The following is a 15,569-nucleotide window of genomic DNA, read 5'->3' as shown; positions in this document are numbered from 1 at the left end:
GCCATGAGCCCTTCCCTACTTTGGAGGAGTAACTGTGACTTCAAATCCCTCCATCCAGCTGCCCACCAGCAAAGATTAGCACCTTCCTAATTTTAATTTCCACAGTGGTTCTGCAGAGCTGGGGAGGGATTTAAATTCTGGCAAACTCCCAGGCTGAGACTTCATCCCTCTGGGCTGTCTGATGGGACCCCTGTTCCCTGTGGAAGTGCTTGTCCCAGGGGATTTTGGGATGTAGACATCTAAGTATCCCCAGGAAGGGACAGAGAGAGGGACTAAACGTGTGATGCAGGTTCAGGCATAGGATGAGTCAGAAAAGCAGCAAGTTAAAATAACAGTCTCTTACTTTATTACCAGCAGAGGAGCAGGTGGGTGGTGGGTGAGCACCCTGCTGGGGGGGCCACCGTGACCTGCCTCCACATCCCTGCCAGCTCCAGTGCCCCAGGAGCTTTGAGGTGCTGGAACCCCCTGGCCCCACAGCCCTGTCCTCGTCACTGGGGGGGGGGGGGAGGGCAGGAAACACAGAGAGGTGACAGCATCCACCCTGTCCCCTAATTTTCGGTTTTACATATCATTTTTCCTTACCTGTCCACACAAGTGGTCTGTGGCTCAGGACAGGGAGATTTGAGGGCTCAGGGGGTGTTACAGTAAATGTTGCTTCTCCCTAATGATGAGCTGGGTCACCAGGATTGTGCCGGGTTTGGTGGCACTGTCACCAGCCCCTGGGCAGCAGGTTGGGATGAGCATTGGCAAATGCCCAGAGGAGCAGAGCTTGGGAGCACAGGGAGGGAGCACGATCAGGCAGAAGGGCTGGGGGGCACCTGGCACCCCAGGAATCCCCATCCACACCCTGGGCAGCACCCAGAGGCATCCCTGGCTGCTCCTACCCAGCCCCACAGCAGCTGCCCCGTCTGCCTGCACACGGGGACGGATGAAGGACAAGCTCCTGGAACAGCTTCCTCCAGGCTGCGATGTGTCCCATCCTGCCTTTGCTCCTGGATTTTCCAGCTCTGATGACTCAGCTCCCTTTTTAACTCACCAAGGGGAGTTGGGTGCTGGTGGCTTTCCATATTTTTTTTTGGCTGGTTGGGTCATCTGATTTGCTACCGATAAGGTTACCTCCTAGGACGCTGGAAGACAGCCCGGTCTGAAGAGAAAACTAAAGCTCCCTAAATAATCTCTGAGGCATGGGCATGAGCTGCTGGGTGCTGGGATGTCACCCATGTGCACGAGGCTTCACTGTCCTGTGCATGGCAGGAATAACCACACTTGGTTTGCCCGTAATCCTGAGCCCTGCCCATCGCCATCTCCTTTTCCCCATCTCTTTCCTGGTGAACTGACAGGCTCAGGTGGGCAAAAGTTCCTCTGTCCCAGTTGTTGTTCTGCTAGTTTTCCTCCAGCCAAGAGCCACGTCTGGGGGACGAAACCTCCCATTTCTGCATGGGAATGTATTCATGAAGAAGAAAGAGAAAGAAGAAGGAGAGAAGCCCTGGTGTGGCTGGGGAGCTGCCTCTGTCTCTTCGTATTGCAAGTGTGGGGTGCAGGTCTCGTGTCAGCGGTGCACAGCCCATCCCAGAGGTGCTCGGTTCACAGTGTTGGTGCAATCTGCCAAACAGATGGATCAGCTAGGAGACATTTCCAAAAGAGGCTGGAACAAGGTGGGAGAGGAAGGAATAAACAGCCTGCAGGGTGGCACATTCCACCTCACCCACTGCCAGCCCTGGAGAATCCCATCCCTTCCATGCAGAATGCCATTCACTGATGTTGTGTTGTGTGCTGCAGCCAGGCCCTGTGCACCAAAACCTGTGCACAACACCCCAGCCCTGTGCACCAAAACCTGTACACCACACCCTGTGCACCACACCCCATTCCTGCCCACCAAAACCCACCTCTGTGCACCACAGCCCGCCCCTGTGCACCACCACCTGTCCGCCACAGCCTGTGCACCACAATCCATGCACCACTCTCTCCCAGGGCACCCCAGACTGTGCACCCCAGCCCCTGCCCATGCACCCCAGCCTCTGCTCCACACCCCAGCCCCTTAGGCTGCCTTTGCACCAGCCACACTCCAGCAGGTGCCTCTGGCTGTGACACCTGTGGCATCTGCCCAGTCACTGCTCCGTGTGTCCGACCGGACGGCCACCACCTCCCGCGGTTGGTCTCCACGGTTTGTCCCCATCTGCTCATCCTCCCGCCAGCCCTACCTCGGCTGAGCAGCTGCAGGTTCCGGACCTCTTCGCGCACCTGGAGCTGCAGGACCTGCTGCAGGACCTCCTGGCGCTGCGCCTCGGGAGCGATGCCCATGCGCTGCAGCTTCTCCCCGTTCAGCCGCAGCAGCGCCCGACCTGCCAACACGGCACCGCTCAGCGCCCGGCTGGGACACGGCCTGGCGGGGGCACTGCGGGAGCGACACCGAATGGGGAGCCCATCTTCACGTGGGAACAAGGAGGGGAGAAGGGCAGAAATTCCTAAAATGCACTTTCACCGCCGGGACCCGCGGGGACGGAGGAGCCTCGGCAGGTGGCCCCGCTTGGCAGGTCAAGGTGTCCAGGCTCAGGACGGGTTCTGGCTTCAGCCATCACGTAACCCACCCCCGCAGGCAGGAGCTTTCCGTTCCTCCGCTCCACCTCCCGCATCAGCAGATGTTTGTTTCCGAGTGCTGTCCCCTCCTGGGCTGGCCGTCCCGGGGGAGTGGAGGGACCCATCAAAACACATTAGTGTTGCCACCACTGTCCCCGGTGAACCACTCTCCTCCAGTCCCGGGGCTATTAGACGAAGGATTTACAACCAGCTTTTGTCCTTGTTTCCCAGCGTACATTTGTTGCCTTTGTCTCCCGTGCAAGGGCTGGCTGAACTCCTGCATTAGGGCTTCTCATCCCTCCCGGGCAGCTGCGGCTCTCCCTTCCCTGCTGCTTTTTCCTGGCCCTGGCAGAGCTCTGCCCGGTCACACAGACTTTGTGGTCGGACTGGGACGATGTTTAGATGTAGAGGTCAAAGCCACTGCCCCCAGGGGGCAAAGGGAGGGAGCAGGACCTAGAGATAAGTTGCCTCCCAGGGCCTGGCTGGTAGCAGGAGTCAGACCTGGATAAAGACACTTGCAACTTGGGCTCCAGCTGGGCAGAGAACTTCCCTCTTCTACAAAATTTTTCAGTATTTAAAGCAAAAGATAAAATATTCCGAGTGTATTAACCTAGGCGAGGAGAAGAGTCTTCCCCATCACATAAACCACAATCTCCTCTGGGTAATTTATGCTCATTTTAAAAGAACCTCCAGCCTGACCTGGAGCTCAGCCCAGTGGAAGATGCCTCTGGCTCAGTCTGGGGATGTCCCTGCACCCAGTGCCATGGGGCAGCTCTCACCCCAGCTCCATCTCTTTGGGGGCAGAAACAAAGGATTACATCTGTCTTCCAAAACATCAACCTCCAAGCAGCTATTTTCCCAAGAGAACAGGTTAATGGCAATTAGTACTGGTGATTAATTGGGAGTGTCTACCGTACCTGTGATGGCGTGGTGGGAGAACACCTCGACATAGATTAGATAGTTATGGGGACAGTGCTTCTTCAGCCATTTGCACACATCCTGCTGGGTCCAGAGCACCACCGGCTTGGCCAGGCTGCCCAGCGTGGGGCTGGTGTGGTAGATGCCATAGTGGTCACAGGCACGGCCCTGTGGGGAGCAGGAAGGGAAGTGGTCAGCATTGCCCCCTTGCCAGGCACAGGCAGGAACTCACTGGCATGGGAGGGATGGAGCCAGTGAGGTCCTGGGGCAGCAGGTGCTGGGGCAGAACCATCCCCACCAGAAATCTCTACTGGTACAAAGCCATCCCCACAAGACGTCCCCAAGGAGGGAGCCACTGGTGCCCTGGAGCAGGAAGAACTCTCCCTTTCTTTCCTGCTCAGCCTCCTTGCCTCCTGAGCTGACTGGCCACGATGGAGTCCTGCAGCCTCGTGGGCATCTGAAGCCACCTCTGCACCCCACAGCCAGTTTTCTCCAAAGCAGCTCCCTGTGCCCGAGCTGCTGGGGCTGTCCTGGGCTGGACTGCAGCCAGGGGGTGATGGGGAAGGGGTCCCTGCTGCCCACAACAGGAGGGGACTGGATTGCCAGTGTCCCTGCTGGCACTGTCCTCACTGTGTCCAGGACACAGCAGAAGCAGCAGCCAATGCAGGAATGTGCCAGCATGGGAAAGGTCGACAGTGCTTGGGCTGTGGTGTGTCAGTGTCGACCTCCGTGTGTGAATATTGGCTAATTAAGCATGCCTAATAGAGGAGCGGAGACAATTAGTGTGACAAGGACTCCAGACATCCTGCAGTTACTGAAACTAATGACACATCCCTGAGAGATGCTGGAAAGGATGTGTGGAGGGCAGCAGGGTCTGGGATATCTCCCCTGGCCCTGTGCTGGGCATTGCTTGCCCCACGGATCCTGGCCAGCCTGGAAGGGACTGCTTCTGCACTCAGGGGAGTGTTTGGGCTTGGAAAGGGACATTTCCAAGACAGAAAGGGACATTTCCAAGACAGAAAGGGACATTTCCAAGGCGGAAAGCTGGGGACATTCCAGCAAGAGGGAAGAAGGCAAAGGCAGGAGGCTGTAAATTAATAAACAAGGAGTCCATCTCCAAAGCAGATGCAAAATGAGATGGATGACGTGCACAATTTGGTTTCCCAACCAATTCCTCGCCTTTGGGGTGACCCCAGCAGCTGCCCACCCACCCCAGACACATCGTGCAGGAGCAGCCCCAGTCTGTGCCTGGTCCTTCCCACCCGGCTGAGCGTGCCGGCAGCGTGCCATGGGGAGGAGGAGGAGGAGGAGGCGGCTGCTCACTCGGGCTGCGCTAGTGAGCCATGACGAGAAGCGGAGGGGCCGGGGGAAATAAAGGACAGCTTCCCGCGAGCTTCCCGCTGGCTTCCCACTGCTATTATCCAACTAACCCAGGGCGATGAACAACCTGCAATTTCCACCCACCAGACACAGCCCTGTGTGAAGGACCCGTCTCAGCATCCCTAAACCCTGCACTGCCTGCTCGGGGTGACCCAAGCCCCCCCAGCAGGTCCCTGAGTGAGCCCCTGCGCTCGCCGGGTGGGAAGGGGAGGTGTAACGAATCACGGGCTGGTTTTCCAGCCGGCTGAGCTGCGCTGTCTCTCTGATGAACTCTCAGCTGTGAATATCGACCGCCGGCCCTGAGGAGAGAGGGCGGGAGGGCTCGGAGGCTGCTCGGGAGGGGAGGCAGGAGGCGGCTGGGAAGGGGGGATCCAGGTGCTGGGAACCATCCCCAGGAGCTGCGAGGAACAACCCACATCACCTCTCTTCCCACGGGTGTTTGTCCTTGCTTATAGCAAAAATAAAGCCGTTCTCCACCCCAAATCCCCCTGGAAAGCAAGTAGAGGCAGATGAAGCAGAACCATGAAGGAACACAGCTGGGACCCATAGACGGGCTGTTGTGTCCCTGCGCAGGCAGCATCGTGCAGGCAGCCCCTGTGCTTTTGGCAGAAGTGCGAGAGGAAAAGGGGTCAGTGGGGTGATGGGGACAAGAGACACACTGTGCCTGCCCATCACAGCGTGACTGGGGGCCGCACCCGTCCCTGATCCTGCAGAGAAAGAGGAGGAACCGATGGGACGGAGGCACATGAGGGGCTGCGTTGCCCTTGGCAGCCCCGAGGTGTTGGGGGGAGCCCCGGGGGGTACCTGCGAGCCCTCGGTGCCCGGCTGCCGCAGGAGCTTGACGGTGCGGCCGCCGTCGGGCCTCTGGCTCCGGCCGTCGTGCCAGGTGAGGCTGCTGCCCGGGTTCCTCTGCAGGCGGTAGCTGAGGTTCTCGGCCGAGACCGTGTGCTCCAGGAGGCTGCGGCAGAAGCTGAAGTGAGCGGCGGCGGCTGCGGAGGGAAGGGGATGTGAGAGACGGTCACAGCGCCCCTCCGCGCTCTGCTTGGGCACCCAAAAATGCCTCTTCTACCCCATGGGACCTGCTGAGCTCGGCTGTACCGGCCACTGCTGAAATCTCCCACCTTCCCTTCCCATCGCCACTGAGAAAAACCATCAGCTCACCAACCTGCTGGTTGGCACTGGGAGCCAGCAGGAGCTGATGAGATGTTTGCTCACACGAACCCCTCACCAGCGATGCTGGCTTTGACACCTGCCTGCTGGGGCCTGCCAGTGACCTTGGCCACCTGGCTGTCACCTCCTCATCAGTGCTGCTCCACCAGGCCAGATGCCAGGACGGGGCAAAGGGAAGAGCTGCTTTCCATTGATCAGAGTGAAATTAAACTGCACCATCAAGGGACGGGGAGCAGATAAACCCACCCTGGGCTGCCTGATGGAAAGGGGACAAAGGCTGATGTGTCCCCCCAGCACAGACCATGGATGTTTGGGGACAGCTGCTGCCACATAGAAACACAGACCTGTGCACCCAAGTGATGACCAGACACACACCAGCTACACCAGCTCATCAGTGATGATCCACAAAGAGCCATTTATCCACGATGAGTGGTTTTTGTCTTTCACCTCTTTTACTTTCATAACCTGGGGGTATTCAGGTCACACTGAGGACACAAAACTCTCCTTTGTGGGGGGGAGGCTGAAGGGATCTGGCTGTGTTGGGAGGAGGACACTTGGATATTAGGGTCTCAGGCACTCATCTGCTCCAGAAGAAAGCCAGCTGACTTGGCATAAGCAGGGCCAATCTGCAAAGAGTGGAACATCCCCCAGCCCACCTGCTCCCACCACAGCAGCTGGGCAAGTCATGGCACCACCAAAAGCAAAGCAGTGGCCAAAGGGGATCCACCTCTGGGAATAATCCACCCTGGGAGAGTGGAAGGGCTGGAGAAAAGCTGCTGCAGCTCATTTTCATCAGTAGTGCGTTTTAAGAGGGAAGAAGTTTCAAAGAAGTCTCTCAAGCACACCTTCATGTGAGACGAGACAAACCAGCCAAAAGAAGTTAAAAATGGAGCAGGAAGCATTTGTCGGTGTGTCCACGTGTCCCAGGTTATCCAGACCACATCACACCACCTTGCCCCCTAAATGCACCCGGCCACAAACACTGCTGTGGGGAAGCTGAGGCAGGGGACGTGACTGGCAGGTGGGGAAGTGAGGAGATTCATGGACAACAGGCTGAAGGGAGATCCCTGGAGAGGCTCGGTGTTGAGCAGGGCAGGGCTGGTCTCTGCACCTGTCTTGGGTGTTGGGATTGGCTCTGATGGCTTCCTACAGCCTCAGACACCCTGGACCCAGCAGGTGAGGACAGCAGCAGGTGGTGCTCCCTCCAGCTAAGGATGCCTGAGATGCCCCTGACATCTCGAGCACCCGTGGCCGTGCTGGGCTATCCCTGAATTGAAAACAGCCCATCCCACCAGGCGTTGGGGGCAGATAAGGACCTGGCAGGTCTGAAGAGGCTTGTGCCAGAGCTGTGACCTTCGGCTGTGCTGGAGCTTCCCCAGGACTTGTTACAGAAAGGCTCAGTTAGGGAGCAGTGGGGAACGTGACCTTGGCCATCATCAGGTCCTATATCCGTAGGGGCTATAGGACATCTGCTGCCAGCAGCAGGACGTGGGCGTCTCTGGTCCTCCCAGCAAACACAGGTGAGAGCAGGAGCAGGAGTAGATGGGAGACGGGGAAAGGATGAAGGGAAAAATAACCAGAGAAGAAAGGCAGGGCTGGGAATGCTGGTGGCATTGCTCCTGTTGGGGACAGGCAGCTGCTGCCCTGGAGCCCAGAGCCCCCAGCAGCTCCCCTGGCAGATCCTCTGCAGCCTCCTGCTCCCCCAGCCCTTGCGTCCCAACTTTCCCATCGCTTGGCAGCACTCGACATGGCTGAGGGTAGGGGGGTGCTGAGCCGGGGCACGCGGGAGCATTTCGGAGGAAGGGAAGGAACGAGGGAAGGAGCAACAAAAGGACGGCAGCCCCTGGGCTGGCTCCACGCAGGGACATGAGGGTGGCCTCTCTTCTTCCCATCCCCTGCACAGGAGCAGCCACAGCAACGCCATGAGCACCCAGCCACCCTGCATCTCCTCCGATCCACCTTCTGCCGAGCTGGGGATGCAGCATCTCCCCCCCCAACCCTGCTGGCCCCGCAGCCCCCCCGGCCGTGCCCTGCAGCCCCCCCCTCACCTGGCTCGGGTGGTCCCTGCGAGCTGCGGATGGTGGAGACGCAGCAGAGGGACGGTCGGCCCTGCTGCATCTCGGCGGGAGGAGGGATGCGCACGAGCGCTCGGCAGCACCGGCTGTCACCAGCGCGGCTCCATCCCTGCTTCTCCTCATACCTCGTCCTCACCTGACTGACTGCCCCGATCTCCTCCCTCCTGCTGCCAATAAGCGGCGGCTGCACGCTCCGGCACCGGGCGGTCCCCAGCCGGCCTCGCACAGGGAGGGGGGTGAATTACAGCCTCTCCCCGCCGCCCCGTGGGCGTTTGATCCGGGGAGATGCTCAGTGTTTTCCCTGCGTGCTCCTGCCCAATCCCATGGCAGGACCAGCTGGCACCGGGATGGAGGGGAAGCCTGAGGGGCTGCGGCGGGGGATGACAGACCCACCAGGCATCAAAGATGCTGCATCCATCAGGCAGCATAGAATCATTTTGGTTCGAAAAGACCTTGAAGATCCTCACCCTGGGGCTGAGCAGAGCCGTGGAAAGCTCGTGTGTGGCTCCCGGTGACTTGGGGTGTCTGGGATGTGGGAGCAAAAGAAAAGAGGGAGCACAACGATGAGCAGCATCCTTCCCAGGCAGGGGCTGTGGGGCTCAGCACAATCTGCTGCTGCACCTGGTCAGAGCTGTCGTGGCTATGGCCACGTTTGGGGTGCAGGCAGAAGGGGGGTGCCCGTAGCTGAGCAAACACTGTGCTGGGTGTGGGGAACAGCACCTTGAAACGGGGCTGCGGGAGCCTCTGGGATGGCTGAGCCCCAGCTGGAGCAGAGAGGGGAGAGCTTGAGCTGTGGCCCCCAAAGGGCCATTCTACCCCAGTTTTTCTGGGTCCCCAGGAGCTGGTTCGTGGTCTCAGTGGCTTGTCTGGCAGCCTGTGCAATGGACACCCCACCACTGGCTGGGGAATTGCCATGGGATTGTTTGTCCTCAGTGGCTCTGATCCATTTTGGGCATCTCTCCAGCCACACAGGAAGGACAGAGGGGGAGGCCACTGCAGGGAGTCCAGTGGCCACCTGCCATGGGCAGTGGGACAGGGTCTGCAGCAGCAGCAGGGACAGATGCCGCTCCCTCCCCTTGCCCAGCTCCCTGCTTTTCCTTCTCCAGACACTTTTATGGCTGGTGAAACGTGAGCGCTGGAGAGGCTCTGAGCAGCAGCAGTTGCTGCTGGGGAGAGGGATGGGAAACTTCCCAAGGATGGGGACCTGGGGGCAGGATGTGGCAGCACACACTGGTCGAAGCATCCCCAGGTCTATCCCGAGGTGAGCATGGGCTGATTGCTACCAGCAAAACTGGCTTTGAGCTGATTTTCCACTGTGGTCTCACATGTCCAGGACCTGTCCCAGGGGAAGTGGCAGCAGGCAGGCAGGCTGCAGGAGGAGCAGGCAGGGGCATGGAGAGGGGAGCCCAGCACCCAGACAGGCAGAGGACCACCTGTATCCTGCTCCCTCCTCTGCCACCACTTGCCAGCGTGGCCTCAGACACCTCCCTTTGTCTTAGACCCAGTCACTTGCCTGGGCATCCCACAGACGTGCCCTGCTGCTAGGGACATGTCTGCAGGCAGCTGCTGTGGGAGGCAGCCAGGCTTCCTGGGGTCAGCCAGGCTTCCCAGGATTAACGGCGGGCCCTGGTAGAAGCTTGGAACAAGATTTGCAGGGAACAGAATCCCTTTGTCACTTTGTCTGGCTCTTGGGAGTGACATTTAGCACCAAATGGTGTGAGATTTGCCAACAGTGGGAAAGGGATTCACAGGGAGCTGGTCACCCCTTGTGTTCCTGCAGGCAGGTGAAGGGAGGACAAGAACAGAGCTATCTGGGAACTCCTAGGGCAGGGAATCCACTCTGATTCTGGAGCTGCTTTGCAAGGCACTCATCTTGCTTTTAGCTCCATCTGCACGAGCCACTATCCCAGCTGGCATTGCCATTGCCCTGGTCCCCTCTGTCCTTTCCACCCTGGTGCAGGGCAGAGCTGCTGAAGGGGCAGAGCCCCCAGCCCTGGGGAGGCAGCAATGCTCCGTTGGACTCCCCGGCACATGTCATCAGAAGGCACATCCACAGGATGTCCTTATAGATCAGATCCTGCCCTGAGCCATTCCCTAAGACCTGCTGGTCCCACAGAGAACAAGACCACACTCAGAGAGGACCAACTGGTGTACTTGTCCCAGGCCCTGGCTGCTATGAGCATTGCCCCAGCATTTCCCTTGGAGTTCTCTGCTGGCAGAGGTGAGATGGGAGCCCCACGCAGAGATGGAGCTCAGGCTGGTGGCTGCTCCCCTCTGGTGCTACCCGGGGAAGGAGGAGGAAGGGAACAAAAGGCCTTTTCTGTCCTCCCTGTGTCCTGGTGCATATCAGGGACTGTGTGTGGGTGCTGCCTGCCTGCACAGAGGGTGCCCTGGGGCACAGCCTTTGGAGGGACGGTGCGTGACTTTGGAGGAGTCTGTGCTCCTGAGCCCCTCGTGGGCACTGCCATGAGGTCCCTGAGCACCCTGGGACCAGGGATCTCTGTAGGGCTGGGTACCCAAGAGAGCGTGGATTGAGGGCAGCAGGCAGGACCTCAGGGGGGCTACAGGCAGGGTGTCCTGGCAGAAGGCACAGGGAGCCCACAGACACCCCTGCCTGCAGCGAGCCCTCTTCCATCTCAACATTCTCCTCCTGGGGGTTCTGCCCTGCTCCAGCACCTCCAGACCTACCCTGACACCTCCATCCCCTCGCTTCAGCCGAATTTCCCAGTCCATTTCACTGGTACCCCATGATACTGGGTGTAGGGTCTGGGGACAGACCCTGCCCGGGATGCTGAGGGCAGCAAAGGGGGATGTGGAGGGGCAGACCCCAGGGATGGAGGGGACAGCACCGCGGGTGGATGGAGGAGGCAGCTCTGGGTGGGGGGGATGCAGGGCAGACCCTGGGGATGGCAGGACGTGCCCGCCGCCTTTGGGGCTGGAGGACGCGGGTCCCGCCGTGCACCTGAGCCCGCCCCGCCCGGCGCCCGGTACCTTCCATGTCCTTGGGCTGGCCGCAGCTCATTCTCGGCGCATCGGGGCCGCGCTCCGGCGGGGACGGAGCCCCCGCTCCCCCCTGCGCCGCCGCCGGCACCGGGCGCTCCCGGCCCGCCCCGCCCCGGTGCCCGCGCCGGGGGCGGTACCGCGCTCCGCCACCCCCGGGCGCTCCGCCCGCCGCCCGCCCCGCGCCCCTCCGTGCTGCCCGCCTCGCCCTGCCCCCAGCACGCCCCGAGCATTCCTCGGACCCCTGCCCGGAGGCTGCGGGCATCATCTGCCCCGGGGCTCTGCCCGGTGGCTGCGGGCATCATCCCCGCACCCCCCAGATCCCTGCCCAGAAGCCACCAGGTATCACCCCCCCCCACATCCCTCCCCAGCCGGGGGGCAGGTCCTGAGGACACCAGGGTGCAGTGGGCACCACGCACGGGTGTTTTGCTCACATTTGCGGTGGGCAGAGAGCAGAAAACAACGCCTGTTTGTTCCCTTCTGCCTCAAAATTCCCTTCTCCCCCTGACCTGCAGCTCCCTGGGCGGGTGGCAGAGGGCTGGGTGCAGGAGGTGGTGCTCACCCCCGAGTGTGCTCATCCCTGCGGGTGCAACACGGGGTTTGGCGGGCAGCCGCAAGGCCATGGGGCACCCGGCAAACCTCTCTGGAGCACGGGGCGCCGGGACGGAGCAGAGCGGCGGCAGCAGCACCAGTCACTGCCCCCAGGGTGGCATCTCCCCGGGGGTTTTTGGAGGTGCCTGCCTTCAGCTATCACACTGCCAGCCAGGGACTGTCACTGCCAGCCAGGGGGCTGCAGAGAGGCTGGGGGACTGGCTGTGCACCCTGCCATTACCTCATGCTGGGGTGGGACAGGGAGAGGGACACTGCTGGGTGCCCAGGATGGGGACCAAGTGGATGCTGCTGTTGTGATGCTTCACCTTTGCCAGACATTCTCCATCAGGGACCTACTGCAGCACCCTGCAACACCCTCAGCCTTGCTTTAAGATAAGGAAAAATGAGGTTTGTGGGATGCTGTTTCCAAAACCAAACTCCCTTCTTAGTAGATGGCTCTGGCAGGGTTAGGCAGGTCCTGGGTTGGGGCTGTGAAGGTGCAGAGGGTGGCAGTGACCTCGTGTGTGGCCTCATGCCACAGGTTGTGTGGCTGTTTGCTGCACCCACCCAGACCCAGGCGTTGCAGCCTGCTGCGTGTGCAGCCCTTGTAAAAATTAATGTCAGCTCCCCAGGTCAATACAAGCTTTCCAACATTTTAGATGTTTGCTCAGGAGCTGCTTGGGATGGGGCTCAAGCCCCCACCCAGGCTCAGCTCTGTGCCATGAGCCAACTGTGCTGCTGAGTGGGGACACTGGGCCACAATCCATGCAAGGAGCCTATAAAGTCTCCTGTAGAACCCCCCCAGCCCTGCTGTTTGCATCCCTCCTCCTGCTGCTGCCAGAGGGTGGTCAGGGCACTTTACTCCCATCAAATCAAGAAAACCTATTTTCCGTGATTCCAAAAATCCCAGTTCTCCCCTAGTCTCTGCCTACAAGCAGAGCTTTCAAGCTGTGGCACAAACCTTCCAAGAGAAATATGGTTAAGGACTGGCCTTGGCAGGAAAAGGCTGAGATTGCTTGAAAAATGTGTGTAGATTATGCCAAGCTGATATTAGAAATAAGTGCTGCACTGTTCCCAGCCTTTGCCTTCCCTGTGTTTTTTTTTTTTTTTTTTTTCTGGTAGTAATTACACCTCTTCAGGAAAGGTTTCATGTGTCCAGGGGAAGGGATTTGCTCCCTCATCATCACCCACAAAGAGGTCCAGTGCCAGCCCTGCATCCTGGTGGCACCTGGTGATGCTGTGGTGGGCTCTGGGTGCACAGGGAAGCCCCAGCTGCTCATCCATCTGTAATCCCAAAGGATCTTCATAAAATTCCAAGCTTTGGGGCCACCTGAGGAGGGTCCAGGAGATGATGTACCCCTGAGCACATACATGCTTGCTCCACACTTTGGCTGTCCTTGGCTGCTAGAGCATCCAGTATCATCCTTGGGTTATTGACTGCTCCCAAGATGGAGCACTAACCAGCTCCAGAAATTCTGTCTTGGGTTTTGGTCTGGTTTTGAGTCCTTTAATGTCTGATGGAGGGTTTTCTGCAGTTTAACAGGAGTTAAAAATCAGGGGGGGAAAAGCCTGTTCATTGAACCCAAACCTAGAATACAGCTGGGAAAGCTCAAAGAACAGGACAGGAGGCCCTTGACCCCATATGTTGGTGGGGTGGGAAGGGGACAAGCTGGGGACATCGGCTCCAGTGAGCCCTGGAGCTGCAGATTCCCCCTCCACATCCATATGGATTTGGGTAGGGAGGGCACCAGTGTCATCGTGGGCCCCTTCCCTCCCCTGCACCAGCCTCTGGAGAGTGCGAGGAGGGGATGATTCAGCATGTTCATTTAGCTGAGAATAAAGGAAGTAATTAAACATCAGCTTTTCCTCCCGCCACAGCCCTGCGAGGATGAGAGGCAGAAGATGAAAAGCCTTCAGACGGAAGTTATTTGTCTGAGGAGAAAAGTGGCTAATTTCTCTGTTGCATTGCTTGCCTGCTCGTTAATGAAAACTGCTCGTCAGCAGGAAAAGGGAGCAGCCAGGGAGGGGGGGAGGCACCACTCCATCCATCCATGGCCAGGCAGGTGGCTCTTGGTGGCCTTGGAATGTCCCATCCCCATTGGGGTGTCACGTTCACACCCCACACCCCCCCCTCCCGTGGCATCCTGGGCTGGGGGCTGTGGGTGCAGCTGGGTTTTGGGGACCCCCCCTCAGCACAGTCCCACAGGCTGGGGACTGGTGCCAAACACCACAGAGGGGTTTTCCCAATTCCCTCCACGCCCCCCGAGTTTTTGTGCAGAGTTTAAAATGGGGTTTAAACCCATTTTTTAACCACTGGCAGGGAGACTGAACGGAAAACAGGTCCGTGCCTGCAGCCTCCTGCCTGGCGGGGGGTGATAGAAGGGGCTTAGCTTGGCCAGGCATGGAAATACTTAGTTTTTTGAAATTCTCTCCCTGAAAATGGTTTATTTTCACACTGATGATAAAGGACCAAACCTCGTTGCTGCAGGGTGGGGGTTGTGTCAGGTGGCATCAAAGCCCCAGCCTATCAAGCCGAGGTGGTGGCTGTGGGATCCTCTCACAGCCTGGGATCTGCACCTGCCCCAGGATGGTGGTTTCCTGGCTGAGGACGTCCAAGGCTCTGCTCCCTGTTTTCTGCTCCCTAGGACACAGTGGGGGCTTGAGACCATGGAAGCTCTTTCCTTTGGAGGTTTATACAGATACATTCCTAATTGCATTCTGGCGTGTCACGGCTGTTTTTAAGGCAGCCTGTAATTACGTGAGAGCCTGGCTCAGCTCGCCTCCTTTCTCTCAGCACAGAGGCTTATTTTTGTAAAAAAATATTGTTTCCCAAAACAAAACTGTGAATTTGCAGCTTAATCCAAGGGGAGGACACAGGAGATGCCATCACCTGCAGGCAAGGCAGCGGGATCCACATCTCCCAGCCTCAAAATCCATCCACAGCAGGGATGCAAAAGTCAAAGCAATATTTTCATACTTTCCAGTAAGGAAAAATGAGAAAATGTATTTATTTTAAGAAGCTGCTCCTTGCTCATGGATAGTTTCTGAGCTGGGGAGGTTTTGCTCAGCCCTCCCTGTGCTGGGGGCAGCCTGTGCATCCTCCGGGCATGGCTGAAGCCACCAGCAAACCTGGGGCTGGACCCAACTCAAACTTGATGAAATTGCTATTCGGTTTTGGTTGCTGTTGTTTTTTTTTCATGTATTGCAATTTTTTTGGGGCCAAAATAATGCCATCCAGCTCTATATGCTCTCCATGAGGCAGCTGAAGCCAGAGCAGGTCGGATGGAGCTGTTCCCACCAGGGATACCCCCCAGGCCAGGCACCCTGGTGCTGTGGTTGGTATTTCAGTGTCCAGAAAAGGCAAAAAAACCCCATGAAAAACACCACCTGGGAAAGGTTTCTCAGCATCTGCCTGTGAGCAAGTTAATGACCACACCACGGCCACGTCCCAGCCCAGCAGCCTGAACTTCTCCCTTTTCTTCAATGCCAATTTCAGGCCTCGCTGGCTCAATTCGATCGCTTCCCAAATCCCATTTATTATTATTTACGTTGCAAGGTACAGGCTGCCCTGAATTGATTTGCTGTGCTCGGGCTGCTGCTGGTGTGGGCTCTGGAAGCTGGTTGCTCACACAGTCAGGCTGCAAAATCAGGGGTTCACCAATTAGGGAACGTTGGGCTTAAAACCTCCCACACATCCCAGTGCTCCGTGGCCTTTGGTCACATCTCTCGGGATGCAGGGAGAGCTGGTCCTGGGGGGCAGTGGGGTGGATTGGCTGGTCCCCCCCCACAACAAAGGGTCATCTCCCTGTTACTGTGGGAGAGATCAGAGAGTTGTGATGTGTCACCCCTCGTTTGAGC

The 15,569-nt window shown here is 58.5% G+C and overlaps 1 protein-coding gene across 1 annotated transcript; it reads right to left on the bottom strand.

The window, feature by feature from the left end:
• Positions 1-342: 342 nt before the first annotated feature.
• Positions 343-11,385, bottom strand: SAMD10 (sterile alpha motif domain containing 10). The gene is made up of 5 exons (XM_051633416.1): positions 11,112-11,385; positions 5,680-5,864; positions 3,495-3,663; positions 2,202-2,342; positions 343-1,602 (listed from the first exon to the last, which is right to left on the bottom strand). The coding sequence occupies exons 1-5, from the start codon at positions 11,383-11,385 to the stop codon at positions 1,550-1,552; spliced, it is 822 nt and encodes a 273-aa protein (XP_051489376.1). The 3' UTR covers positions 343-1,549.
• Between the last annotated feature and the right edge of the window lie 4,184 nt (positions 11,386-15,569).

The sequence above is a fragment of the Apus apus genome, chromosome 15 (assembly GCF_020740795.1).
Source record: "Apus apus isolate bApuApu2 chromosome 15, bApuApu2.pri.cur, whole genome shotgun sequence".
Taxonomy (NCBI): Eukaryota; Metazoa; Chordata; class Aves; order Apodiformes; family Apodidae; genus Apus; species Apus apus.
This window is presented reverse-complemented; position numbering and strand designations above follow the sequence as displayed.

What these genes read in the sequence shown, in the direction of transcription:
- SAMD10 (XM_051633416.1), bottom strand. Translation starts at nt 11,385, where the DNA reads ATGCCCGCAGCCTCCGGGCAGGGGTCCGAGGAATGCTCGGGGCGTGCT. An exon ending in CGGGCACCGAGGGCTCGCAG is followed by an intron (nt 3,664 to 5,679) that starts GTACCCCCCGGG and finishes TGCTCCCCACAG; the next exon opens with GGCCGTGCCTGTGACCACTA. An exon ending in CTCCCACCACGCCATCACAG is followed by an intron (nt 2,343 to 3,494) that starts GTACGGTAGACA and finishes CCGTGTTGGCAG; the next exon opens with GTCGGGCGCTGCTGCGGCTG.